Genomic DNA, 27,598 nt, shown 5'->3' with positions numbered 1-27,598 from the left:
AATGCTGCTGCTCTAACAACAAACCACAAGCCTTTACAATGCTGCTGCTCTAACGACATACCACAAGCCTTTACAATGCTGCTGCTCTAACGACATACCACAAGCCTTTACAATGCTGCTGCTCTAACGACATACCACAAGCCTTAACAATGCTGCTGCTCTAACAACAAACCACAAGCCTTTACAATGCTGCTGCTCTAACAACATACCACAAGCCTTTACAATGCTGCTGCTCTAACGTCATACCACAAGCCTTTACAATGCTGCTGCTCTAACGACATACCACAAGCCTTTACAATGCTGCTGCTCTAACGACATACCACAAGCCTTTACAATGCTGCTGCTCTAACAACATACCACAAGCCTTTACAATGCTGCTGCTCTAACGACATACCACAAGCCTTTACAATGCTGCTGCTCTAACAACATACCACAAGCCTTTACAATGCTGCTGCTCTAATGACATACCACAAGCCTTTACAATGCTGCTGCTCTAACGACATACCACAAGCCTTTACAATGCTGCTGCTCTAACGACATACCACAAGCCTTAACAATGCTGCTGCTCTAACGACATACCACAAGCCTTAACAATGCTGCTGCTCTAACGACATACCACAAGCCTTAACAATGCTGCTGCTCTAACGACATACCACAAGCCTTAACAATGCTGCTGCTCTAACGACATACCACAAGCCTTAACAATGCTGCTGCTCTAACGACATACCACAAGCCTTAACAATGCTGCTGCTCTAACAACATACCACAAGCCTTAACAATGCTGCTGCTCTAACAACAAACCACAAGCCTTAACAATGCTGCTGCTCTAACAACATACCACAAGCCTTTACAATGCTGCTGCTCTAACAACATACCACAAGCCTTTACAATGCTGCTGCTCTAAAAACTTCACAACAACAGCAGAGATATGAACAGATAACAGAATAATAACGTAGCAGGACACAGCTCCCGTCTCTTACTAATACCTTAACACTGTTATGCACAACAGATACAGAGTTTATCTGTGTGATTATACAGACAGGGGAAGCCACATTCTGCATCCCAAACGGCATCCTATTCCCTATGTAGTGCACATATAGAAAATACCACGGACCCTGGTCAAAAGTAGTACACGATAGAGGGAATAGGGTGCCATTTGAGATGCAACCATAACCTAAGCATTTCTACACAGTAATGCCATGGGCACATACTAAAACAGAAAAATGTATGATCGTTCACAGAACGTTATCCACTTTTTTAAATGGCATACCTCTGATAATACCTCTCATTTTCTGTGTTATTATGCAAAGCCGTGTTGGCAAATTAAACAAAATTATATTTAATTATATTAATGCTAAATTGATGCAAATAAACGTGTGCCATTAATCAGAAAGGCTGACAAGCATTCCATATTGAGGAGAGGAGGGAGGCGGGTGGTGGAGGAGCTGAGATAATTCATTAATTTTCATAATTTCCCCTGTTCTTCTCTCTCTTCTCTCTTCTCTCTCTCACTCTCCCTCTCGCTCTCTCTCTCGCTCTCCCTCTTTCACAGAAATACACACCAAAGTTCTGTTATTCTGATGTGTTTTCTGTAATCCCACCGGGCTGTAGCCTGATGGTCTGTAGTATATGAGACCTAGCCTGGGCCCTAGCTGATCACAAGAAGGTCCTTCAGAGCCTCTGGCTGTGTTGTCCCGTCTCCTCACTACTCACACAGAGAGGCTGCTGACACGAGGGCTCTGTCTCAATCCGTCTCTATGCAACATCTAGCATCCTTTGTCCTTGCCAAGGTCCCTCCCCTCTGACCTTTTTCTCCAATGTGTTTTGAGAAGGATGCGAGGTCAGAGAATGTGAGGAATCAAGGAAATATGAATTGAGAAAGAGCCGGGGAGGGAGGAGTCAAACACAGGGAGGCTGCTGACACGAGGAGGGGGTATAACAGATGAAGAAAGAGGGGTCGGAGATACAGAGGGGGCCGGGGTGGAGGAAGGATCCAGAGGGTGGAAGACACAAGGCCCAGAAATTAACGGGCTACCCCACAGAGACACCATATTGTCTGGAATAATGATATTCTGATTATTAAAAACCCCAATGACAATGTCATTTTGAGATTAATACATTGTGTGGGGGGACATGTCAAAGTGAGTCCCCATCCCAAGAGGGTTAAGTGTATTATTCATCCCAGTGTGAGGCCTAATGCTGATCACACATGTCTTAAATGCCACTCTCTAAATCTGAGTCCTATTGCACTGCCACTCCATTAGAGACTGTTGGTATAATCTGGAGTTGACTTGGTGACTGAACCTCTCCTTGGCTGCCTTCCATCCCCAGTCCTCTATAATGCACAGCGAGATAGACGACAGAATAACATGGATGACCCTATTTCTCATGTTCTAAAAGGATTATCAATAGAGAGACACACTGACTATTAATATCCTCAATTAGTTGACTTTAATGGCCACATTATGATGCTGTTATTACTATTGAGACTTTTAAATTGTTAATATGGTCTTAGATTAATTTGGTCTGTCTTAATAAAATTAATATTATTATGGTTTTAGCTGGGGTTGGTCTTAACCATTTATACTAATGGTGTCTATCATGCACCACAGTACTGTACATTTATAAAAACTGTATTTTTATATAGTAAATGTTTACACTGTCTGGGGCGATGGATTTGTGGCATCGAAAATGTATGTTATATTGTCAATTTAGACTTGTAATTGTCAAACTGAAAAATCTCATGTCCAGTTTCAGGCCGTGTGTGTGTGCGTGATAAACTATGGTGTCATCACAAAGCCATTTCGGCTATTAGACAAGAACTGTTGACCCCATTTCAGACCACTGACAGGAGGATCAGTCTTACTAAAAGAAAGAGAAAAATGAAGAATGGAGGGGAAAAGGAGAAGTGCAGTAAAAACAAAGAAGCCTTCTACACAAAGAGGCTGGGTCACATGGTAGGAAGTAGAAGTCATTGTATTGATTTACACAATCATACATAAAGCTGGAGGGTCAGAGACCGGACTGATGTTATTCTGGGTCAGAAGAGAAAAAGGCCTCATACTACAGTCATGCATTGGGCTGTGGGGTCAGAAATAGGTTCTATTGAAATTAGGCCGGGTCAGAGTTAGGCGCTAACCCATATCTGATATACACAGAGACCATACAGGATAGTGTAGATCTGAGTTGAGTAGAACATGCAGTTAGTGTAGATCTATAGTAAAGTAGACGAGATTGCTATATAGTGTAGATTTGTGTAGAGTAGACCAGGGGTGTGTTCAGAATGGTGTGCAATGTTTAATTCACACACAAACGTACCTCAAAGGCTGTTGAAGAACATTGCACACTGTTTTGAGGAAACGTGTCATTCAGTACAAACCGTCACGCAACGTAGCAAACGCTGAACCGAACTGAACGCACCTCAGGTTGTTAGATCTAAACATGAACATTTACATGTAGATCTGTGTAGAGTAGTCCAGGTTGTTACATGTAGATCTGTGTAGAGTAGTCCAGGTTGTTACATGTAGATCTGTGTAGAGTAGTCCAGGTTGTTAGATCTAAGCAGCCACATGCTTTAGATTAAAGAGGTGATAATCCTGAAGAAAAGCCCCTCCTCTATCACATAGAGTGATGACCAGCCTCATGGCCACACTGACACACACACACACACATACACACACACAAAGTTGGAGCTGGAAGTAGACTGTAGACTAGTCTGGCTCTAATAAAGGCCAGTATACCTGCTGATCTACACAGAGAGAGAGAGAGAGAGAGAGAGAGAGAGAGAGAGAGAGAGAGAGAGAGAGAGAGAGAGAGAGAGAGAGAGAGAGAGAGAGAGAGAGAGATAGATGGAAAAGAGGTGCAGGTTTTCCTCCTATCTCTCTCCACATGGAACCAGTATAGAATTTCCTACATTCGCAAAACACTCCATGAAAGTGACTAAGAAAAATCTACACTGGGAAGTGGTAGCTAGTACCTAGTTTTGTCAATATCTATCCCCAAACGATTTATGTTGACTATCAATCTAAAATAATAATTAAGGTCATGAATACTATATTTCACACTTAATTTGAATTAATATTTTCGTAGTAGACCTTTAGATGGGTCTAGAGTAATGACGTGTTCTCTTGGCAAGGTCTATCTATCCCAGCACCCCCATGTGTTGTCATATCTGTAATACCTGCCTGGTAACAGTGGGACATTAATTATGATTGGGCTGATGCTGCTGACAGAGACTTCCAGACTGGCTGGCATGATAGTGGGAGACACCTATCCATCTCACACACACACACACACACACACACACACACACACACACACACACACACACACACACACACACACACACACACACACACACACACACACACACACACACACACACACACACACACACACACACACACACACACACACACACACACACAGAGAGAGACAACACCGGAACTGACAAGGTGCAGTCTATCCTGATAACGTGTGGTTCAGTGCAGCAAAGTGTTGGTGCAGATGAGTGTAAACGTCGTTGTGTTCTGTACCTGCTCTCTGCAACTTTGCCGTTTGACGACTTCTTCAAAGCTCATACTGAACCTTCAGAGACGGGAAGCTACGATGATTACTACTTTTAAAGCTAGAGATGGTTCCGAGATAGGGAGATGGTTCGGTGATAACTACAGTGATTGTTCGGTGATCTGGTGTGGGGGAAGGACTTATTTACTGTGCAGAAATGTGCAGCAACTTCGTCTGCATAAAAATATCTATTCTACTGGTGCTGTGCATAAATGTGTCTTGCTTCCATTGAGGTCTTGATAACATAATAATCTGTTTTATATTAGTAATACGATTGGAATAGTTAAGTATTTTTGTAGCAGTAACATGAATATTGTAGACCTAGCCTATGTTGTGTTGCCTATGTAGGCCTCATTTACTTCTGATGAAAATACTAGGCCTACTCAAGTCAATTATATATATATTTATATATATATATATAGGCTAAAATAATCATCATCATAATAATAATGATAAAGTATAGTTTTCTTTTCTTTGCAATTGTTTAATTTTGTTTAATTTGTTCTATCATCATATTCGTGATAATTGTAAACACTGCTCACACAACACTCACCTGGAATGATGCCTAAAATGTACAACATCAATAATTTGTAACGGCCTGCTCATGAAAACCTTGTGTTCACAATCTGTTTTTGCAAACAAAACGCCGTTATGCAATATTGTGAACTAAAAAATTGTCGGTATTTCGAACTAACAAGATGCTTGCAATAAAACATTTACCAATGCTGAAAAATAATACATATTGGAAATATATTAAAATGCCTACACATGTACAGATTACAGTCTTACAAAACAGTGGTATAGCTAAAGGACATTTCTATGCCATCTTAATTTTTCTTCACTGAAAAGATGAGTGTCCTACTTAATTTGACAAGTTCATCCTTCAATTAATGAGGAATCTTAGGCCTATTTCATACATTGAAATAACGAAAAATATTTACATTCAAATTCAAAAACGTCTTAATTGAAAAGTAGGCCGGAAGACGTATTTTATTGCGTTGAATAGCGTATACAACGACACTGTAAAAAAAAAAAAACAATGAACTTCTAAAGGGCTTTGTACCTTTATGTTATCATTAGCCTATTTATGCTGGAAAAGAAAACTGGGGAAATTAACCGGTCCACTATTTGTAACTACTACAATGTTCCAGGCATACATGCATTATTGTCAAAATAACCAGCGTGTGATTTCACAGGCCTAATAATTATACAATAGCCTAGCCTACTGATATGCTGAAGACGTAAATCCATCTAATATAGGTTATTTCAACATGTAGTAGGATGTTTTTTTCTCCGGGCACTGCATTCCAAATTCCCATTTGAAATGTCCCTGTTGAATAGATTTAGCAGTGCGAATCGTCTGTCAAAGCAAACAATCAAATAAAAGACATAACCCCACGCAACGATTGTCATCAAATCTGTCATTCTAGTCGTCGTGTCTAATATTAGATCAGCTACCATTCTTAGGCTGTGGACAATACAGACACACTAATCTACAAGAATAAAACAAAACGATAATCTGAGAAAGCAAGAATAATAAACACGAGAAAAATGCTACTCAATTAAAATATGTTTTATTCCAAAACAAATAAATAAGCAAAACATTGGCATATTTTATAGCCTACCTACTGTAGCATACAAACAAGCAGTCTAAAATGAGCAGTTAAAGAAAATCCGTTAAAATGTCAAAAAGACTTCCTGAAAGTGGGCTCTGTTTTTTCTCTCGCCAATGCGTAGGTGGACTTCCGATCCTCGACATTACTACCTTTAGTTTAAATTGTGTATAAAACCCGGGAATTAATTTGCGTTCGATAAACTGGAGGCGGTGACGAATCAGATGGCGATTGGACATCCTCGTTCCTAACCCTCCCTTTATAATTTCCCGAAGAGCGTCCGGGCTGTTAAACACAGAAAGACTCAGCCGCCTCCACAACGCCCTCACACATTCACACACAGACTGCACCGCGCACTTTCACATGTGGATCCATAACTACAGCAGTGATTAGAGAGGTAACAAAAACAACAACGAGGTTCTTTTGACTAGTGACGTGAGGGCGTGTAATATGGACTTTTGATAATTATTCGCAAATCGAAGGACATACTTTTTCAACTGCAGTCCATTGCAAAAGCTTATGATTTAGACCAACAAGGTTATTACGCATGTGCCCCAACTAGCAAGAGGCTGGGTTGGGTCTTGTGGAACACATTTTTTTCTTTTTAATAGCGTTCTTTCTTCTCTAAAATTGGCTCCCGTACAAACAGCCGCGTTGGATCCGTCGGCTTACTGCGAGACTCCGGTCTACAACCCGGATCTCTGCCCTAACATGATAGCCGCCCAGGCCAAGCTGGTGTACCACCTCAACAAATACTACCAGGAGAAATGTCAATCTCGGAAGGCGGCCATCTCCAAGACCATCCGGGAGGTGTGCAAGGTGGTGTCGGACGTCTTGAAGGAGGTGGAGGTGCAGGAGCCCCGCTTCATCAGCTCTCTCAGCGAGATGGACAACCGCTTCGAGGGGCTAGAGGTCATCTCCCCCACGGAGTTCGAGGTGGTGCTCTACCTCAACCAGATGGGGGTGTTTAACTTCGTGGATGATGGGTCTCTGCCGGGCTGCGCCGTGCTCAAGCTGAGCGACGGCCGCAAGAGGAGCATGTCTCTCTGGGTAGAATTCATCACTGCCTCCGGCTACCTCTCTGCGCGCAAGATCCGCTCCAGATTTCAGACCCTAGTGGCGCAGGCAGTGGATAAATGCAGCTATAGAGATGTTGTCAAAATGGTGTCTGACACCAGCGAGGTGAAGTTACGCATCAGAGACAGATACATCGTTCAGATCACCCCGGCTTTCAAATGCACCGGGATCTGGCCCCGCAGCGCAGCGCACTGGCCCCTACCGCACATCCCCTGGCCGGGGCCTAACAGGGTAGCCGAGGTAAAGGCCGAGGGATTCAACCTTCTCTCTAAAGAGTGCTACTCGTTGAACGGAAAACAAAGTTCGGCAGAGAGCGACGCCTGGGTCCTGCAGTTCGGTGAGGCCGAGAACCGCTTACTGCTGGGAGGTTGCAGGAAGAAATGTCTGTCGGTCCTTAAGACGTTACGGGACCGGCACCTTGAGCTGCCTGGGACGCCCCTCAACAACTACCACATGAAGACTCTGGTTTCTTATGAGTGTGAAAAACATCCACGGGAGTCTGACTGGGACGAGAACAACCTCGGGGACCGTTTGAACGGGATTCTATTGCAGCTTATTTCGTGTTTGCAGTGCAGGAGGTGTCCCCATTACTTCCTGCCTAATCTAGACCTGTTCCAGGGGAAACCTCATTCTGCTCTAGAAAATGCAGCCAAACAGACCTGGCGACTGGCGAGAGAGATTCTGACCAACCCCAAAAGCTTGGAGAAACTCTGAGGTAAATGTGTGTTATAGTAAAGGAGGGTCAGTGAGAGGCCTGGTGATGTATCAAAGGACTATGGACAGAAATGATCACTGCACCCCTGTTTTATTCAAGGTCTTGTAAAATGTGACTATCCTCTGACGATGAAGACGTTTACTCTGAGATCATTTTTATTACATTTAGTCAAATATGACCCTTCTCTTAATTATATTCTGTGATGTCATAATTTAGGAGCAAATTGTACCATCAACCCACATTCAAGGTTAGGTTACAATGCAGTGTTAATCTTTCGTTATTTCTCTCCATGCCCACGGTTGTCTAAATCGTTTATTTGCTTAAATGCTTTAAAATAAAGCCCCCATACAAGCCTTGACAAAATAACTGTACAATTTCTACTGTAAATACATTCATAGGTTGTGATTCCAGTGGTCTGAAATTGTGTATGTTGTTCTGTGACATGTAAACTTAAGAGCTCAATTCCACCTTTTAAAGTAAAACGCCTGAACATTTTTTTATTTGGTAGAAAATAAATTAGTACATTCATTTCAGTGATAGTCTGCTGTATCTGTTGTCAGTGGACATTTTCACATTTTGAAAGTTTACATTTTGATGGTATTATCTGTTACGTTAAAAAACATTCCATAAACATACTTGAATTCTTATTTAAAGTATACTCGATCATTTTTGTTTGTACCTTGATAACATGATAAAACCTGAAAATAAGAAAATATATATAAATACGGTCTAATTGAAAAGAAAAAATGCACTTGAAATACACTGGATTATAACATTTGTGATCTGATTTTTTATTCCTGTCTCTGATTTAATTTAAAGAGTTAGCCTAATAAAAACCAGCTATGTAATATTTGTGTCCCAATCATGATTAATGAAATGTATAACTTGTATTTTTTTAATCACATACAGGCCATATTTATTATCGGCACCATACATTGGTATTTTATAGGCCTAGTGTTTAACCCATTTTAAATTACGCAAATATAGTTTGTCATATCTTTATTAGTTCCGGCTTAAGGCCTATCCTACATATTGTATCTATCAGGTTGTCTACGTTATAATAATAGGCTGTCTAATTAAAAGCTTTTTATAGGCTTAAGGCTGTTGGGGAAAACATGTATGAGAGGTACGGTTGGGGTTAGACATTAAGCCTATATTTCTAATATACAGTCCACACGAAGACTGCGCAAAACCAGGTGTTTTGAACCCGTAATTGTGCAAATGTCGAGGTTACAACGTTAGGGTTAGCCCAATAGTGCAACTGTTATCCCATGTCCATACACAGTCGCCATATTTATAAACAATGATACTGTTGGTCTAAAATCGAACCGATATCGTAGGCTCTCGTTTGATGACATAGGTTTACAGGTTTTGAGGGGATCCTAATATCAATACATTTGTAAAATATAGTAGGCCAGGTTCTCTCCAGGTGGAGCCTCGCGCGCGTATAAACCTAGGCAGGCTTAAGGCTCGTCTACATTCTGGGAATCCAAATGGCACAAGGTTTCAATTAGATCACATTTTCTAAAATGCTCCACAATCTCCTAATGTTTGAATTGTTGCACATGTGTGAACCTGGATAATTTTTTTACATCTCTAAATCACAATTTGTGTCTTGCAAAATAAAGGAACCTGGAGTCTATGCGGGCCCAGCCTAAACATGAACATGAATCAGTAAAGTGAACTTGAATGTGAACAAAAGCTTGTGGGGTAATCGCATATCAAACAGAAAGGGAACGTGGCGGTTGGACTTACCGTGGAGTCAAGCCGTTTGAAGGAGGGGTCATCCTCGTCCACTTCGAAATATATCTCGGTCGTCGTGATGGAGAGCGTCCCTCGTGCCACTATTACCGGGGCCACGAGCTGGGCCGGGGTGCTGAGGACCACTGGGCCTATAATGTGTAATACACGGTGCATCAGATATAAGGACAAACAATGTATGGTCTTTAACAATTCCTAACAAATAATTTGATTTCTTTGATTGTGAATTATTATCAAATTTGAGTCTACTTCGATTTAGTCAGAGAAGATATTGAGACGATGTAATGTATAGGATGCAAATTCTACAATTTATTCTTAATTTGGGCACATGCACGGTTCTTAATTATCATGGTAAGAGGTTTTCATTCAGAGTCATTATTTTTGATGCAAACTCGAATTACTCGTTCAGGTTAAATACAGGACAAGGCTCCATTATGGGTTGCACTCTGGAGGGTTTAACATAGGTTACTTTGAACCAAATCGCTATTCGGCCTATTCAACAAGCATTCAGGCCAATATACATTCTAGGCTTTCAAAACTATATGACGCTAATTTACATAAGTAACATAAGTAATAACCATTTGAACTAAAGGCGCGGGCGGGGCAATAGGACCAGCAGTGTCATATGGCCTATCAGAACTAAACAAGAGATGGAGGAGCGCTTGCCAATATGATGACTGGTCACTTATAGTGTATTATTATTCATATTTGCATACTAATATTTTTCATAACAATTATTTCAGTTACTATAACGACAACTGGGGCCACTAAATGAGAGATACAACACCACCCCAAACTACTGTTACAATATGCATAGCATCCTAAACTAATTACATGTTTTTGAAAAACCTTTGAGGGAAAATAAAAGCGCATATATTTGCGCTGACAATATCCGTTTAGTATTTATTTACGATGGCTTTATGTCCCCTGATCAGCAGACGGGATCACATGCAATCTTTCTGTTTCCACCCTCCTTCCTCCGCATCTCCATCTCTCCTCCTGTCCTCTCCTCTCCCTCCATCCTCCATGTTCTATTTGGATCAGTATCGCTGAGGCGCGCGGCTCCAGTGATTTGTCTCGAGCTCAAATGAAAGCTTTTGAAATTGGGATATTTATCGATCGCGTGAACTCCAAAGAACCACTTTAATGTCTCATCAATCTTAATATTGTGGTCCTCAACCAATTATGCCCGATACTGTTGCGAGATTACAAGTGGATTTTGGTTTCAATTCCCTGGGCTCTCTTTCATTGTGCTAACAGAGCGCTCAGGAATAGTGGAATCGGCTTTCCTACTCTTTCTCTCTGCCTGCCCTAGCTGCCTGTAATAAACTCGCTGACTGTATTAAACTGATCTTATCTGATTACACTATCACCGTTTAGCATGTGCTTTACAAGCTGTAGTAAACATGCAATATCCCGGGTCTAATAACGTTGCAGTTGTAGACTATCGTAGGCCTATGGAAACATATAGCCCTAATATGCCTCACAACGTATTAATGAATAGATACTACACAATGCACTGACATATAATATATAACCTATAATAAATACCTACATGTACATACATATAATGTAATATTATACAAAAGGCTGTAATTACTGCGATATGCTCACAGAATAGAAAGCAATGCTTTTGCAAATGAAACGAAACGTGATCAAAACATTACTTATTATTCTAATACTCATATTTATCCCTGTCATTACCATTTATTAGCCTATGTAATTATCTTGTAATGACACTTGTTCTTAATGTCGTTTCCACATTTAGACACATTAAACCCGCCCCATGTTAGGCTTCATTTGAATAGAGAATTCGGCCGACGTCTCAGTAAACGGACAGATATTGTTTTACAGTCGATGCTGTTGCAAGAGATTCCCATCAATCTGAAGGCTTTGTCTTTCTGCAACATAAACTCTCTATTCCAAGACCTCTAGTCTACTCCCCCTCAGAGAGAAAGAGAATAATAAGACGTTGGCGGGTACGAGAACCATTGTGTTGTGGCCTAAAGGGACTCTGGTACAGAGAGAGACAATACAGCCTTAATCCACTGGATCCACCGCGCTACAGGGACGGGATTAAACTGTAATCCCTCTAGGGATACTCCATAATTCGGAGTTAGTATTAAAACGTTTACACAACAATAATAATAAATGATACAGGTTTCCATATGCCAAAAGGACTGGATTCCGTTAATACGTGAGCTATAACGCTATATTTCTGGAGCGGTTTTCTTAGAATTTCCTTTAGAAAAAGTTATAGTAGTAATAATAATTATATTATATTATATATTAACACACACACATACAGTCCTTTTACGCAGATGGTCCTCAAAATAATATTTCAGAAACATTTCAATTGTACATGGGGCAAATCATTAAATTTCTAGCTAAAATAATTCCAGTTATAATATTCTATTACATAGTCCTAGTTTCTTGGTGTTATAGTTCTATTTTGTCTGTACTCTAGTCTTGAATGTCTACGGGGCTGGTAAACTGTTAAACAATCTGGTCTGATGAAGACAGTCACAGTGATGTCACTGCTGCACTGCTACACAAGGCATTCTGGGTAGTGTCATAATTAAAACAGTTAATTCTCCCAAACTCCCGAATGCCCAACATGCCTCTCAAAGGCTTGAATAAGTCTAAGATGTACCTTTATAGGGCACTCTTTTTTACCAGGGCACATAGGCCATTAGGGTGCCATTAGGGAATCAAGCCTAAAACAGATCCATTTATTGTTATATATGCAAGAAAGTTTATAGTAGTAATTTCCTAAACATGTAATGTAGTCAGTAATATTATATGTAATTCAAAACATCCTGAGCAGTGCTTTTTTATGCGGTTTTGTCTAAGTATTTATGACAATATTATCTTGCACTCATAAGGCTAATTATTACCCATGTAAGGGCTAAAATGATGCCAGATAGCGAGAGAGAGACAGAGAGCGACTGAGACAGAGAGAGATATGATAATGTCTACTTCAAAGAGTACAGCCTGTCTTTGACTGGTCCATTCAAAGGTCTGTCAGTTAAGATCATTAATATCTCAACCAAAACAGTAAACAGCCACTATCAAAACTCCTCTCCTCTCCTCTCCTCTCCTCTCCTCTCCTCTCCTCTCCTCTCCTCTCCTCTCCTCTCCTCTCCTCTCCTCTCCTTATGAGTTGGGTTACAGATGAGTAGACAAAAGGAGTGTGTTGATGCCAGTGAGAGCAGACGGTGTTGCCAGTGTTCAGGGGGAGTGAAACTAATCATGGGTTTGGTAACCACAGGGCAGGCCCCGCCCGGCCCCATAGCTAGCTGGGCCCAGGGTAAGCCACACCCCTCTGGCAGCAGACACTGACCTGATGGTTGGCAGGAGGAGAGAGAGAGAGAGAGGAGGAAGAGGAGGAGAGAGAAAGAGATATGGGGAGAGACGGAGTGAGAGGGCAAGAGAGAGAAAGAGGAGGAGAAAGGCTGTCAACACACAGGGATGATCTCCCACTTAGACTGCTCAGGGCAGAGAGATAGAGTATAGATATAGAGCACACAGACTGTAGCATATAGATATAGAGCACATAAACAGAACACTACATAATGTCCAGCACTTCTGAATTGTCAGTGTGAGATAGCTAGGGCTCCCCTGTTGGCCAGAATGTGAACATACCTTTAACTTTACCATGATGCAATATTTGAAAAAATTGTAAATGTTTTTGAAGAGTTTTTGAATGTTCCAAAAAGAAATGTTTTGACCAACATTTTTAATACGGTTGGAATTTATAATATGTTCTAAATGATGTACCTATAAAGAAAGTTTCAATTTAGAATTTTCTGTACTCATTGTAACTGGTCCAGCTGATTTTGGAGGGTGTTTCTTTATAGCTATTTTTGTTTCTTTTGCCATTTTAATTGAAAACAATCACACTAAGGTACTTAATTGTTACCCAGAAATGATTTGATTTTGAGATAAAAACAGCTGCATCGGACTTTTAAAGGGCAGTACATTTTCATTAAATAAACACAGAGTGATTTATTAGACATACAGCGATGAATTAAAAATACAATTACAAAGACTGCATCGGGGCTTTAAGGACAATATCGCTCACAGCCACTACTTAAAGCCTGATTGTACCTCTTGAGATTCTGGACAGAAGCTAGTCATTGCAGGTCTCTAAAGCTACCCCCACTTACATGGCAACACTATAGATACAATAGTCTGCAATTCTAATTCTCTTTGTCAGAATGCCAACATACCAGTAAACTATGATATTTTAAAAGAAACAGCAGCTACAGTATATCATATTTTCTTTATTATTTTCTCAACTGTCTTAGGATGAAATTTTCCCCTCAGAAAAAAACTATGTTTTTTTTTAGAATGTCTGTGAGCTTGACAGGGGAGGCACAGCAACCAGATTCTCTCTCCCTCAGTCCATTTGCTGCTTTATAATCCTTGTGATTGGAACATAGTAAACGTTTCAGGAATTTATGATGGCTGCCAGGATCCACTATTGTATTCCAGTAAAACGCTTGCATCAGGCATAAAACCACCACAGAGCTTGCTGCTCTTATTTCAGGCACCAGTTGTTTGCAGCGTTCAGGCAGTGTATCGGACTGTTGAACAGCTCCTCTTGATCTATATTCACAACCAGACTGAACTCTGGATAACTATACTATAAGGCAATTATACCTAAAGCAGCAGAAAGCACAGTTCTGACTGGAAAGTCTGGCCCACAGAGCTGGAGCCTGGTGCCATATAACCAGGAGGTGGGTTGGAGAACATTATGAGAACACTGTGAGAACACTATGAGAACACTAAAACACTATAAGGGGGTTTGTATAACTCTATTGTTAGCAGAGACATTCCTGACTGGGCAGGGTCAGACCAATACGGTATTTAAATAACCTAAGCTACTAGGCAGAAATAACCATCAAATGTTTTAATGAAGACAATAAATATTACAGTTATGATTATAACTACTGTTCCCTGTAGGAGGAAACCTGCAGCAACATCGAAACTGTGTACTTGCGCGCTGTCACGGCAACCCGAGGCTCAAACCTACAGGAAACAGTGGTAACCCTGATAATGTACACTTTACACACTGCCGCAGCCCAAGGCTCAAACATGCAGGGAACTGTGGTAACCCGGACAAATGCGCAACCAGACCGGTGTCTAACACCAACTGCCGGACCCAGCCATAAGAACACTATGAGCCACACTAGGAGCAGGTACAAGGTAATTGGGGAACCACAACACGCTGCAGCACAGATATCACCAATCGGCATGCCCCTGAACAATGCCCAAGAAGCTGCCACACCCCTAGTGGAGTTAGCACGCACACCGCTAGGCAACCCTTCTCCTTCGCTGTCATTTGTCAGGGAGATAGCCAATGAGAAAAAGTTGCTTAGAAATCGCACTACCGAGGTGGATTAGCGAAAACAAAAAAAAAGCTGGTCACAAACGCGGATATCCTTGGTCCTATCCATATATGTGCGTAAAGCGTGCACCGGACACAGGCCATACAACCTCCGTTGTTCACTGAAAGCAAACAAAGAAGGTGAGAAAAGGAACAACTCGAAAGCCAGGGACCTGTAAGACATAAGCATAACCTTGGGAGCAAAAGCTGCAGTAGGAGGTAACATCACTTTAGAGTCGCCAGGCGCGAATTCCAAACAGGAAGGGTGTACTGATAGTGAGTGGAGATCGCCAACGTGTTTGGCAGACTCTAAGATCATGAGCAGGGCAGTCTTGTAGGAAAGGACCTTCAGGTCCACAGACTTGAATCATTCAAACGGAGGCTCACACAGAGCATCCAGGACCAAAGCCAGGTTGCAGGTCTATGCCATAGGCTTAGACACCGGTCTGAGCCGACGCACGCCTTTCAGGAACCGCACCACCTCGTAGAGGGCACATCTGCCGACTGTATAGTCGTAATAACATTCAAGAATAAACCCCTAGCCGTCAAATTCAACCTTTCAGGGACCAAACCCACAGATCCCCTATCTGTGGTCGTGGGTGCCAAACTCTCCGGTGTGTCTGGGACAATAGATCCCGATGACATGGAACCCTCCATGGGTCCCCGTCCAACAAGTGGATGATCTCCGGGAACCAGGTTTGTCTGGGCCAACGTGGAGCCACCAGAATCAACAACAGACTTTCCTGACGGACCCTCTGCTCAGTGGCTTGAATCAGGTCCACCGGAGCAAACACATAGAGAAGGGTCCGAGGCCACTGATACGCCAAAGCATCTGTTCCCAACGGAGTGCCCAGATCCCTCATTGAGAAGAACAGATGACAATGCGAGTTTTCTTGTGATGCATAAAGACCTATGTCAGCACTGCCGAACAAGTCTCCACTCCGTAGAGATAGGACCTCCCCTGGACATTAGATCTGCACCCACGTTGAGAAACCCAGGAAAATATGTCACCCTGAGCGACAGGAAATGCACACTGCTCCATATAAGCAGATGACAGATTTAGAAGAGAGAGAGAGACCGCGTCCTCCCTTGCCTGTTGATGTACACCACCGCCGTCTTGTTGTCAGACCTTACCAACACATGCTGGCCCTCCAACATCAGGAAGGAAACGCCTCAACACTAGTAAAACAGTCAGTATCTCTAGGTAATTGATATGCAGTGCCCTTTGAGTTGTTGACCAAATTCCTCTTTTCGAGCAACCTACACACAGTGCTCCCCATCCCAACAAGGACGGGAGGTTCATTAGCTGCATTATTAACCACACGACTGCTTTACCTCTACATCCATCCAGTCTGTACTGCTCTACCCCTACATCCATTCAGTCTGTACTGCTCTACCTCCACATCCATCCAGTCTGTATTGCTCTACCTCTACATCCATTCAGTCTGTACTTCTCTACCCCTACATCCATCCAGTCTGTACTTCTCTACCCCTACATCCATCCAGTCTGTACTGCTCTACCCCTACATCCATCCAGTCTGTACTGCTCTACCCCTACATCCATTCAGTCTGTACTGCTCTACCCCTACATCCATTCAGTCTGTACTGCTCTACCTCCACATCCATTCAGTCTGTATTGCTCTACCTCTACATCCATCCAGTCTATATTGCTGCTCTACATCCTTCCAGTCTGTACTGCTCCACATCCATCCAGTCTGTACTGCTCTACCTCTACATCCATCCAGTCTGTTTTGCTCTACCGCCACATCCATTCAGTCTGTATTGCTCTACCCCTACATCCATCCAGCCTGTACTGCTCTACATCCATCCAGTCTGTACTGCTCTACATCCATCCAATCTGTACTGCTCTACATCCATCCAGTCTGTACTGCTCTACATCCATCTAGTCTGAACTGCTCTACATCCATCCAGTCTGAACTGCTCTACATCCATCCAGTCTGAACTGCTCTACATCCATCCAGTCTGAACTGCTCTACATCCATCCAGTCTGAACTGCTCTACATCCATCCAGTCTGAACTGCTCTACATCCTTCCAGTCTGTACTGCTCTACATCCCTCCAGTCAGTACTGCTCTACATCCATCCAGTCTGTACTGCTCTACATCCATCCAGTCTGAACTGCTCTACATCCATCCAGTCTGTACTGCTCTACCTCTACATCCATCCAGTCTGTATTTCTCTACCTCTACATCCATCCAGTCTGTACTGCTCTACATCCATCCAGTCTGTACTGCTCTACCATCTATATCCATCCAGTCTGTACTGCTCTACCTCTACATCCATCCAGTCTGTATTTCTCTACCTCTACATCCATCCAGTCTATATTGCTGCTCTACATCCATGCAGTCTTTATTGCTCTACCTCTACATCCATCCAGCCTGTACTGCTCTACATCCATCTAGTCTGTACTGCTCTACCCCTACATCCATCCAGTCTGTGCTGCTCTACCTCTACATCCATCCAGTCTGTACTGCTCTACCTCTACATCCATCCAGTCGGTACTGCTCTACCTCTACATCCATCTAATCTGCACTGCTCTACCCCTACATCTATCTAGTCTGTACTGCTCTACCCCTATATCCATCCAGTCTGTACATCTCAGGACCTGATAGAACAGTGTGGCTCAGTTGGTAGATGAGGGTGCTTGCAATGCAAGGATTGTGAGTTTGATTCCTGCTGGGGCCACCCATTTAAAAATGTATGCACACACTATGGATAAAAGTGTCTGCTTAATTGCATTTATTATTATTATTATATTACATGTTTCACTGTAGCCCTGCCAGCTGTATGAACTCTCCTGCCTGCCTGGCACAGTTCAGGTAAAAACTCCAAGCCTCCAAGATAAAATGCATTGTAAATGTCATTATTTAAACATGCAATTTATTTTCTGGACATTCAGACATCATGTCATAGAACAGCTCTTATTAACAGACCCTTTCGTCTGCATGGATGTGTCCCAAATGACACCCTTTTCCTATATAATGCACACTGTTGACCAGATTCCTATGGACCCTGGTTAAAAGTAGTGCACTATAAAAAGGAATAGGTGCCATTTGGGGTATAGTCCATGACTCAGTGTTCTAATGAAAATAAAATGTATAGATATCAAACAACCAACTCATGTGTTTTAATAACTAATTGTGATTTGTTTATTTCAATATTGATTTCCACTGAGGAGGTTGATTCAAGTAATTTTCATTCATTCTTTTGTTTTCATAGTTTGTCTGTTATAATCAGTAAGACCATAGAGTTATAGTGGGTTAATAGTTCAGTTTGTCAGGTTAGGTCAATGTTAGTTTAGTCACTGATTGTCTAGGCCATTTAGAAGGGGAATGGTGACATACAGTGCCTTCGGAAAGTATTCAGACCCCTTGACTTTTTCCACAAATTTGTTACATTACAGCCTTATTCTAAAATTGATTAAATATATGTTTTTCCTCAGCAATCTACACACAGTACCCCATAATGACAAAGTGAAAACAGGTTGTTAGAATTTTTGCAAATGTATTAAAAATAGAAAACAGAAACACCTTATTTACATAAGTATTCAGACCTTTTGCTATGAGACTCAAAGTTGAGCTCAGGTGCATCCTGTTTCCATTGATCATCCTTGAGATGTTTCTACAACATCATTGGAGTCCACCTGTGGTAAATTCAATTGATTGGACATGATTTGGAAAGGCACACACCTGTTTATTTATACAACGGGTGGGTCTAATCCTGAATGCTGATTGGTTAAAACCGCATTCCAGCCGGTGTCTATTCCACAAATTGCCACCAGCTAAATCTATGACGTTAAAATACCTATTTACTCTGTTCCATCTGACTGCGCAATCCACTGTCTCATCAGCCCAGCCAGGCAACTTATAAACTTGATCTCCACTTTAGCATCTAGACATTATCTCACATTTCTTTTAGACTAACATTTCGTTCAACAGCTGAGATTTGTATAAACCTTTCTGTCTGCCTCCCCAACATTTACAACATTGTTTTGATATTCAAATTCGATGTCCTGCTGTCCGGGACAAGAAAGACAGTTTCTCAGCTCGTCGAAATACATATATACCAAAAAATGTCAATTGAAAAAAGGTCAAACAAAACACAGCTAATTTGCAGTCTTTCCAAGCTTCAGTTTGAAGCGATCGTGTTACTGTAGCTGTGTTGTTGGCTAGCTCCTCTGAACAAGTGTCAACAGTGAGCACATTTTCTATGTCAGGTGAAATCGCGCCTCATTAGCTCATTGTTATGGATGTATCCAAATAAATGTCACTAGAAAACAGCTTAAACAAATGCAAATGCAGCTACTTTGCTGTTATTCTGACTGCACTTTTTGACGTGACTGTAAGTTAGCAGCAGTTGGCTAGGTAGCAAGCAAGGGATAAGAATGTTGCCAGCCATTATAGTAATGGAACATTTAGAACGAACGACTGGGTCGCGTCTCTAGCAACCCTAGATGTGTGTCGGGACTATACCTTGTGGAAGTATGAATAAATGAATAAAAATCACGTTTTTAATAAAAAATAAGTAAATAATTATTTGAATATGTTGGTAACCCGTTCTTTAAAAGTGATAATGCTCTTGAAGCCGGTGTTTGGAGGATATATTGGCACGGATATATTGGCCTCGACTTCGTCTCGGCCCTAACAACTCCGTGCCAATATATCCTCCAAACACCTGCTTCTCGGGCATTATCACTTAAATAAGGTCCCACAGTTGATAGTGCATATCAGAGCAAAAACCAAGCCATGAGGTCGAAGGAATTGTCCATAGAGCTCCGAGACAGGATTGTGTCGAGGCACAGATCTGGGGAAGGGTACCAAAACATTTCTGCAGCATTGAAGGTCCCCAAGAACACAGTGGCCTCCATCATTCTTAAATGGAAGAAGTTTGGAACCACCAAGACTCTTCCTAGAGCTGGCCGCCCGGCCAAACAGAGCAATGGGGGAGCAGGACCTTAGACAGGGAGGTGACCAAGATTCTGATGGTCACTCTGACAGAGCTCTAGAGATCCTCTGAGGAGATGGGAGAACCTTCCCGAAGGACAACCATCTCTGCAGCGCTCCACCAATCAGGCCTTTATGGTAGAGTGGCCAGACAGAAAAGCCACTCTTCAGTAAAAGGCACATGACAGCCCACTTGGAGTTTGCCAAAAGGCACCTAAAGACTCTCAGACCATGAGAAACAAGATTCTTTGTTCTGATGAAACCAAGATTGAACTCTTTGGCATGAATGCCAAGCATCACATCTGGAGGTAACCTGGCACCATGCCTACAGTGAAGCATGGTGGTGGCAGCATCATGCTGTGGGGATAAAAAAAAAAAAATGATCGAAGACCTGAAAATAGCTGTGCAGCAACGCTCCCCATCTAACCTGACAGAGCTTGAGAGGATCTGCAGAGAAGAATGGGAGAAATACAGGTGTGCCAAGTTTGTAGCGTCATACCCAAAAAGACTTAAGGCTGTAATCGCTGCCAAAGGTGCTTCAACAAAGTACTGAGTAAAGGATCTGAATACTTATGTAAATGTGATGCTTCCGTTTGAATTTTTTTAATAAATTAGCAAAAATTACTAAAAACCTGTTTTTGCTTTGTCATTATGGGGTATTGTGTGTAGATTGATGAGGGGGGGGAAACTATTTAATCCATTTTAGAATAAGGCTGTAAGTTAAGAGGTCTAAATACTTTCCAAATGCACTGTATAGTGCATTCCAAATGGCACCCTATTGCACTACTTTTGACCAAAGTACTATGTGCCCTAGTCAAAAGTAGTGCACTAACTAAATAATAGGGTGCCATTTGATACGCAGTCATGTTCAGATTGATCATCCTTCCGGAATCAATATAGTTTAACTTGGACTGAGATGACTGACTGACCTCTGGAGACAAATAGGCGAGGAAGGAACGGCGCTGGAGAACCAAAACAACACAGAACGGTTTGTTTCACACACACACTATCACACAGGAACTACACTTTCACCTGAACACCTTGGAAACACTGTCCAGATCCACTTACACTGCCAAACACATAAACCATGACCCAAACATAGGATAAATATCTGCGTGTTTGTGTGTGTGTATGTGTGTGTGTGTGTGTGTGTGTGAGTGCGTGTTTGTGTATGCGTCTCACCAGCCAGGTTGTCCATCTCCTTCTCCTGCAGCAGACTGGCAGTGTCATCGTCTCCATCCAACATCAGGTCCGTCTCTGGGCTCTGATTGGCTACTGTCTGGCTGTGGAACCCCTTCTTCGACTTGACCAACTCGTCCTCCTCGCTGCCTGGAGGGGGAGGGGAGGGGAGGGGGGAGGGGCAGAAAGACAGAACAGTAGGAACAGTCAGTCAGAGAACAGTCAGAACAGAGAACAGTCAGAACAGAGAACAGTCAGTCAGAGAACAGTCAGAACAGAGAACAGTCAGAACAGAGAACAGTCAGTCAGAACAGAGAACAGTCAGTCAGAGAACAGTCAGAACAGAGGGTGGCGAGAGAGGAAGTCAGAAAAATCAGAAAACAGTCACAACAGTCAGACAACAGCCAGACAGAACAGTCATACAGCCAGAGAACAGTCAGACAGAACAGCCAGAAAACATTCAAACAGCTAAACATCTCAACCCTGAACCCCAAAGAGCAGATTCATATCAGTGTAGAAAGATAAGGAGATTATAAATGCTTTCAAGTGTCACATCAGTGGAGCCAAAGGGGAATCTGGTTTTGATAGTTTTCTAAAATGCATACCATAACATCCGGCAAGCTACAAAAGTCTGGATTATCCAGTACCCACAATCTCTACATAAAACGTCCAATGATGAATGACATGGGGTAAAAAGAGGTGTACTGTAGTATTTCATAACTATTGACATCAGAACCCACAGTGAACATATGAACACATTTAATACATTTCCAGCATCTAAACTGATAGGCTGTTTCAGCGTTTGTTGTCAGACAAGATAAACTATGAAACACTGTTTTCTCTATAGAAAGCGGCAACAGAGTGCTGAGAATATATCTCCAGTCTTTTGGAACTGTATCTATCGGCTGCTGCTTTCGGAGCTCAGACAGAACCACACTGAACAAACAGATCAATTAAGAGACTGGTAACACCACCACATCTCATCATACGGCCATACAGGAACAGTCTAGTGGAACAGGACCATCCCTCTACAGGCTGTGTCCCACCATACAGTACATCCACACCATACAGTGCATACAGACTATACAGTACATCCACACCATACAGTGCATACAGACTATACAGTACATCCACACCATACAGTACATCCACACCATACAGTACATCCACACTATACAGTACATCCACACCATACAGTACATCCACACCATACAGTACATACAGACTATACAGTACATCCACACCATACAGTACATCCACACTATACAGTACATCCACACCATACAGTACATCCACACCATACAGTACATACAGACTATACAGTACATCCACACCATACAGTACATACAGTACATACAGACTATACAGTACATCTAAATGCCTTAAACTGCCTTCATCAAGTTATGTCAGCCGCAGCTCAACCCCTAGCCCAAAACCACCCCAGACCAGCCCAACCCATCCCAAGAACAATACTAGACCCAGCCCAACCCCAACCCCAGCCCAACCTCAACCCCAACCCTATCCCAAACCCACACCAGACCAACCCATCCCAAGAACAATACTAGACCCAGCCCAACTCCAACCCCAGCCCAACCTCAACCCCAACCCAGACCTACCCAACCCCACCCCACCCCACCCCAACCCAACCCAACCCAACCCCAGCCCAACCCTAGCTCCAGCTCAACCCCACCCCAAGCTCAGCCCAACCCCAGCATGCCAGCTAAACCCATCCCCAGCACACGCCTGCCACACATGACCTCACAGAGATGCCTGTGAGGATTTGTCTTCTTTAAGGTCATACAGTATCTGTGAGAAAATGGAGCAGGAACTCTTTGTGTGTGTAAGAAAAGCAGCAGAACACGTCTGGAGAAATGGGAGGTGTCTGACACTCGTCTGCCATGTTTTCTCTCAGCGCGGCTCTCAGTATGCTTGGCGCTCCTAGGAGGAACAAGCACCTTGTCTTGAAGAGGTCTCCTGCAACTGTTGTCAGCACGATTACTGTGAAAAAAGCAGCTTCCTGATCTGTCTCGTGTCTGGAGAGCTTTCATCAGACGCATGGAAAAAGTTGGAGTGTTTCGGAAGTGAATTCTGTGTAGCGTTAAAGGAAGGCCAGAGCCATCTAGCAGCCAGCCAGCAGCCAGCCAGCCAGCAGCCAGCTACTCGTCTAGCATCAAAGAGAAGAGAGTGAAACTTAAAACTGTAATTCAGTAAAGCGTCATTATCCTCCATAGGGTCAACGAGGGGAAGCTGAGCAGAGAAGCTGACTCTCTGATTGGCACGATGGAGCAGAGGACCCGAGTGGGAACTAGACTAAATAAACCATGCTGATTTCTACAGGCATGCCACCAACATCAATAAGAGAGAATGAGAGAGGAGAGGGAGAGCGAGCAACAGAGAGAGCAAGAGAAAGAGAGAGAGAAAAGTAGAGCAAAAAAGAGTGAGAGGAGGGGACCGAGCAAACTGCTTTGTCCACAATGCAATTTAGTTATCAAGGGGTAGAATATAGGGTTATAAATAATCTGAAAAAAAGAAGCAGGACAGGGAGAGAAAATGTGCTGACATGAACAGCCATCTTGTCATGAGTGATAGCCACTCCATTCAGAGATGTTCCCTAATCAAAGCGGGCGGTGAGATAGACGGCCGTTTGTCAACATTAAGATCTGACAGCGCTGAGGTGTCAAGGCTGCCTCGTTAGAAAGCTTTTAAATCCTCCACCTTTCCCCTCACAACACACGGAGGAGGAGGAAAGAGATTGGGACACTTTGTTTCGACCATAATTCATTTCTTTAGTCTGTGACCTAAACAGGACAGCTGTACCTCATCCCACAGACCCTAACCCTGTGGCACAAATAGCAGCACTATCACAAACTCTACCTGCAGCAGGGTTAACCAATATAGTAGTTCTCCTTCTACACTCCAATCACTCAAGGCCTTCTGCAAATCATTTGGGACGGAACAACATATTAAAGCCAATCCAAAATAAGTCGAATTTTAACATAAAACATTTTAACATTGATATTGTGTTTTTATATAGGAAGAATGCCAAAGATAAGGTGATCAGGTTTATGATTCAGAATCATCAAGAAAAGAAAAGCATTGAAGATAGAGAGAGGGAGAGGGAGAGAGAGGAACCGGGAGTGGAAGAGAGAGGGAGAGAGAGAAAAGGGGGGAGAGAGCGAGAGGAGGAGGGGGAGAGAGCGAGAGGAGGAGGAAGAGAGAGCAAAGCTAATGTCACCCATTCCCTATCGCCATGTCAACAGGACAGACTGACACATTTTCAATGTTTCCATTACGATGACATTTCCCTCCCAGTCCGAGGGTGATGTTAGCAAGTATATGTGGGCTTTCAGCTTTGGTCAAATAAAGTTTACAATCTCAGAGAAGGGAACTATTTTAGTGTTCAGTAGTTTTACTGTTCAATGTGGAATAGATAATAGTTGATAGGCTTCTAAAAAGAAGCAAAGGCTCAAACTGTGATATAACGGTCCATGTTTTATATATTGGGAGAACTCTGAAGTATTCTGTGGCATGAGCCTTTCATTTTTATAGCCTCAGTCAGAGTCAAGGAGCATGTGTTTTTCTTGGTCTCCTACATCTCATACGCCCCAACCTCTCGCTCCTTAAGGAGAAACTCTATCACATGATGTTTCACTTAACAGCCTACTCTGCTACAGTACATTTCCCAACAGAGGAATAAGTCTAATGGCAAATATACTTTAGAATAATTCAATATATACAACCATAAATAAAAGATGAAACATTGGAATTACAGTGGAGCTTTTTTTGAATAACAAATATTGTACATAAATTACACAAACTGGATCAAACAAAATTGGCAATACTGCTATGCAGGACATGTATATTTACTGCAAAAGAAAAAGTCTGAACATCCATCATTTATGTTTTGGAAACTCATTAAAAAAGCTTTATGTTGTGTGTTCGTCCACCACACTAGCGACCTGACCAGAACCGTTTTGGAGAGAACTTTTCCTCCTATGCCTCCACGCTACCAACACAGATCCCGCCCAGAACAGCGAAATCGGAGACAGATGCAAAGTTTTAGCGTTTGTTTTGGACGGTAACAGCAATGCAGAATGGGCTTTTTCCTCCTCCTCTCTTGCCTCTTCCCTCTCTCCAGACACTGTTCCCAGATGGGGGTGTCCCTCTACCCCTAACAAACCCAGCCTTAACCCATGCCTACCTGTCTCTGTAATGTCTCTATGCTTTATGACATGATAATCCTACAGAGTGATAACAGGGCAGAACGCCACTCTGTCTCCTTGCACTGCTTCATGAACTGTGTTTAATATAGTAGCATTTCCTAATCACATAGCACTGTTTCCTTAACTGTAGTCCCCTCTTCTCCTCTCTTTCATTTTCCAGCCTACATCATTCCCAGATCTCTCTCTGCCCTCCTATGCAGCCTCTCCCCCCCCCCCCCCCCCCCCCCCCGCTCCCCCCGCCTCTCTCTCCACAGGATTCACATTCCACACGATACAAGCAGTCCAGCATCACTGCACCCTGGGATAGTCTGAACGCTGGGAGACGCTGCTCAGTCTAAAACAGGAAAAGATAAGAGACAGAGTGGAAACAGAAAGCAGAGACAGAGAGTAGAAACTGAGAGTAGAGAGAGAGTAGAAACAGAGAGTAGAGAGAGTAGAAACAGAGAGTAGAAACAGAGAGTAGAGAGATAGAGTAGAGAGAGAGAGTAGAAACAGAGTGTAGAGAGATAGAGTAGAGAGAGAGAGTAGAAACAGAGTGTAGAGACAGAGAGTAGAGAGAGAGAGAGTAGAAACAGAGAGTAGAGAGAGAGATTAGAAACAGAGTGTAGAGACAGAGAGTAGAGAGAGATTAGAAACAGAGAGTAGAGAGAGAATAGAAACAGAGAGTAGAAACAGAGAGTAGACACAGAGAGTAGAGAGAGAGTAGAAACAGAGGGTAGAGACAGAGAGCAGAGAGAGAGTAGAGACAGAGAGTAAAGAGAGTAGAAACAGAGTAGAGAGAGAGTAGAGATAGAGTAAAGACAGAGAGTAGAGAGAGAGTAGAAACATAGAGTAGAGAGAGAGTAGAGATAGAGTAGAGAGACAGAGAGTAGAAAGAGAGTAGAGAGAGAGAGTAGAGAGAGAGAGTAGAGAGAGAGTAGAGACAGAGTAGAGAGAGAGTAGAAACAGGAAGTAAACAGAGAGTAGAGAGAGAGTAGAGACAAAGTCTCATTACTACACCCTCTATACCTGGAGATCAGCCCTGGCCTAGATACTCTGTAAGTACAGTAGATTATCTGTAGCTAGATGCTCTGTAGCTAGATGCCCTTAAGCTTGATGCCCTGTAGCGAGAGGCTCTGTAGCTAGATCCCATGTAGCTAGATGCCCTGTAGATAGATGCTCTGTGACTAGATGCTCTATAGCTAAATGCCCTGTAGCTAGATGCTCTGTAGCTAGATGCTCTGTAGCTAAATGCTCTGCAACTAGATGCTCTGTAGCTATAGCTAGATGCCCTGTAGCTAGATGCTCTGTAGTTGGATGCTCTGTAGCTAAATGTTCTGTTGCTAGATGCTCTGTAGCTAGATGTTCTGTTGCTAGATGCTCTGGAGCTAGATGCTCTGTAGCTGGATACCCTGTAGCTAGATGCCTTGTAGCTAGATGCTCTGTAGCTAGATAGTCTGTAGCTATAGCTAGATGCTCTGTAGCTAGATGCTTTGTAGTTGGATGCTCTGTAGCTAAATGTTCTGTAGCTAGATGCTCTGCAGATAGATGCCCTGTAGCTAGATGACTTGTAGCTAGATGCTCTGTAGTTGGATGCTCTGTAGCTAAATGTTCTGTTGCTAGATGCTCTGTAGCTAGATACCCTATAGGTAGATGCCTTGTAGCTAGATGCTTTGTAGCTAGATGCCCTGTAGCTAGATGCTCTGGAGCTAGATAATCTGTAGCTAAATGTTCTGTTGCTAGATGCTCTGTAGCTAGATGCCCTGTAGCTAAACACCCTGTAGCTAGATGCTCTGGAGCTAGATTCTCTGTAGCTAAATGCTCTGCAGCTAGATGCTCTGTAGCTATAGCTAGATGCTCTGTAGTTGGATGCTCTGTAGCTAAATGTTCTGTTGCTAGATACCCTGTAGCTAGATTCCTTGTAGCTAGATGGTCTGTAGCTATAGCTAAATGCTCTGTAGTTGGATGCTCTGTAGCTAAATGTCCTGAAGCTAGATGCTCTGTAGCTAGATGCTCTGTAGCTAAATGCTCTGCAGCTAGATGCTCTGTAGCTATAGCTAGATGCTCTGTAGTTGGATGCTCTGTAGCTAAATGTTCTGTTGCTATATACCCTGTAGCTAGATGCCTTGT

The 27,598-nt window shown here is 42.7% G+C and overlaps 1 protein-coding gene and 1 pseudogene across 1 annotated transcript; one reads left to right on the top strand and one right to left on the bottom strand.

Annotated features, from left to right (window-relative positions):
• The window catches only part of LOC120018583, a 300,249-nt pseudogene that overhangs the window by 109,449 nt on the left and 163,202 nt on the right, over positions 1-27,598 (bottom strand).
• Positions 6,492-8,819, top strand: LOC120018776 (putative nucleotidyltransferase MAB21L1). The gene has a single exon (XM_038961981.1). It carries the CDS (start codon positions 6,891-6,893, stop codon positions 7,968-7,970), a length of 1,080 nt encoding a protein of 359 aa, XP_038817909.1. The 5' UTR covers positions 6,492-6,890; the 3' UTR covers positions 7,971-8,819.

The sequence above is a fragment of the Salvelinus namaycush genome, chromosome 23 (genome assembly GCF_016432855.1).
Source record: "Salvelinus namaycush isolate Seneca chromosome 23, SaNama_1.0, whole genome shotgun sequence".
Lineage (NCBI taxonomy): Eukaryota > Metazoa > Chordata > Actinopteri > Salmoniformes > Salmonidae > Salvelinus > Salvelinus namaycush.
The sequence above is the reverse complement of the archived record's forward strand: the minus strand, read 5'-3'. Positions and strand labels throughout refer to the sequence as shown.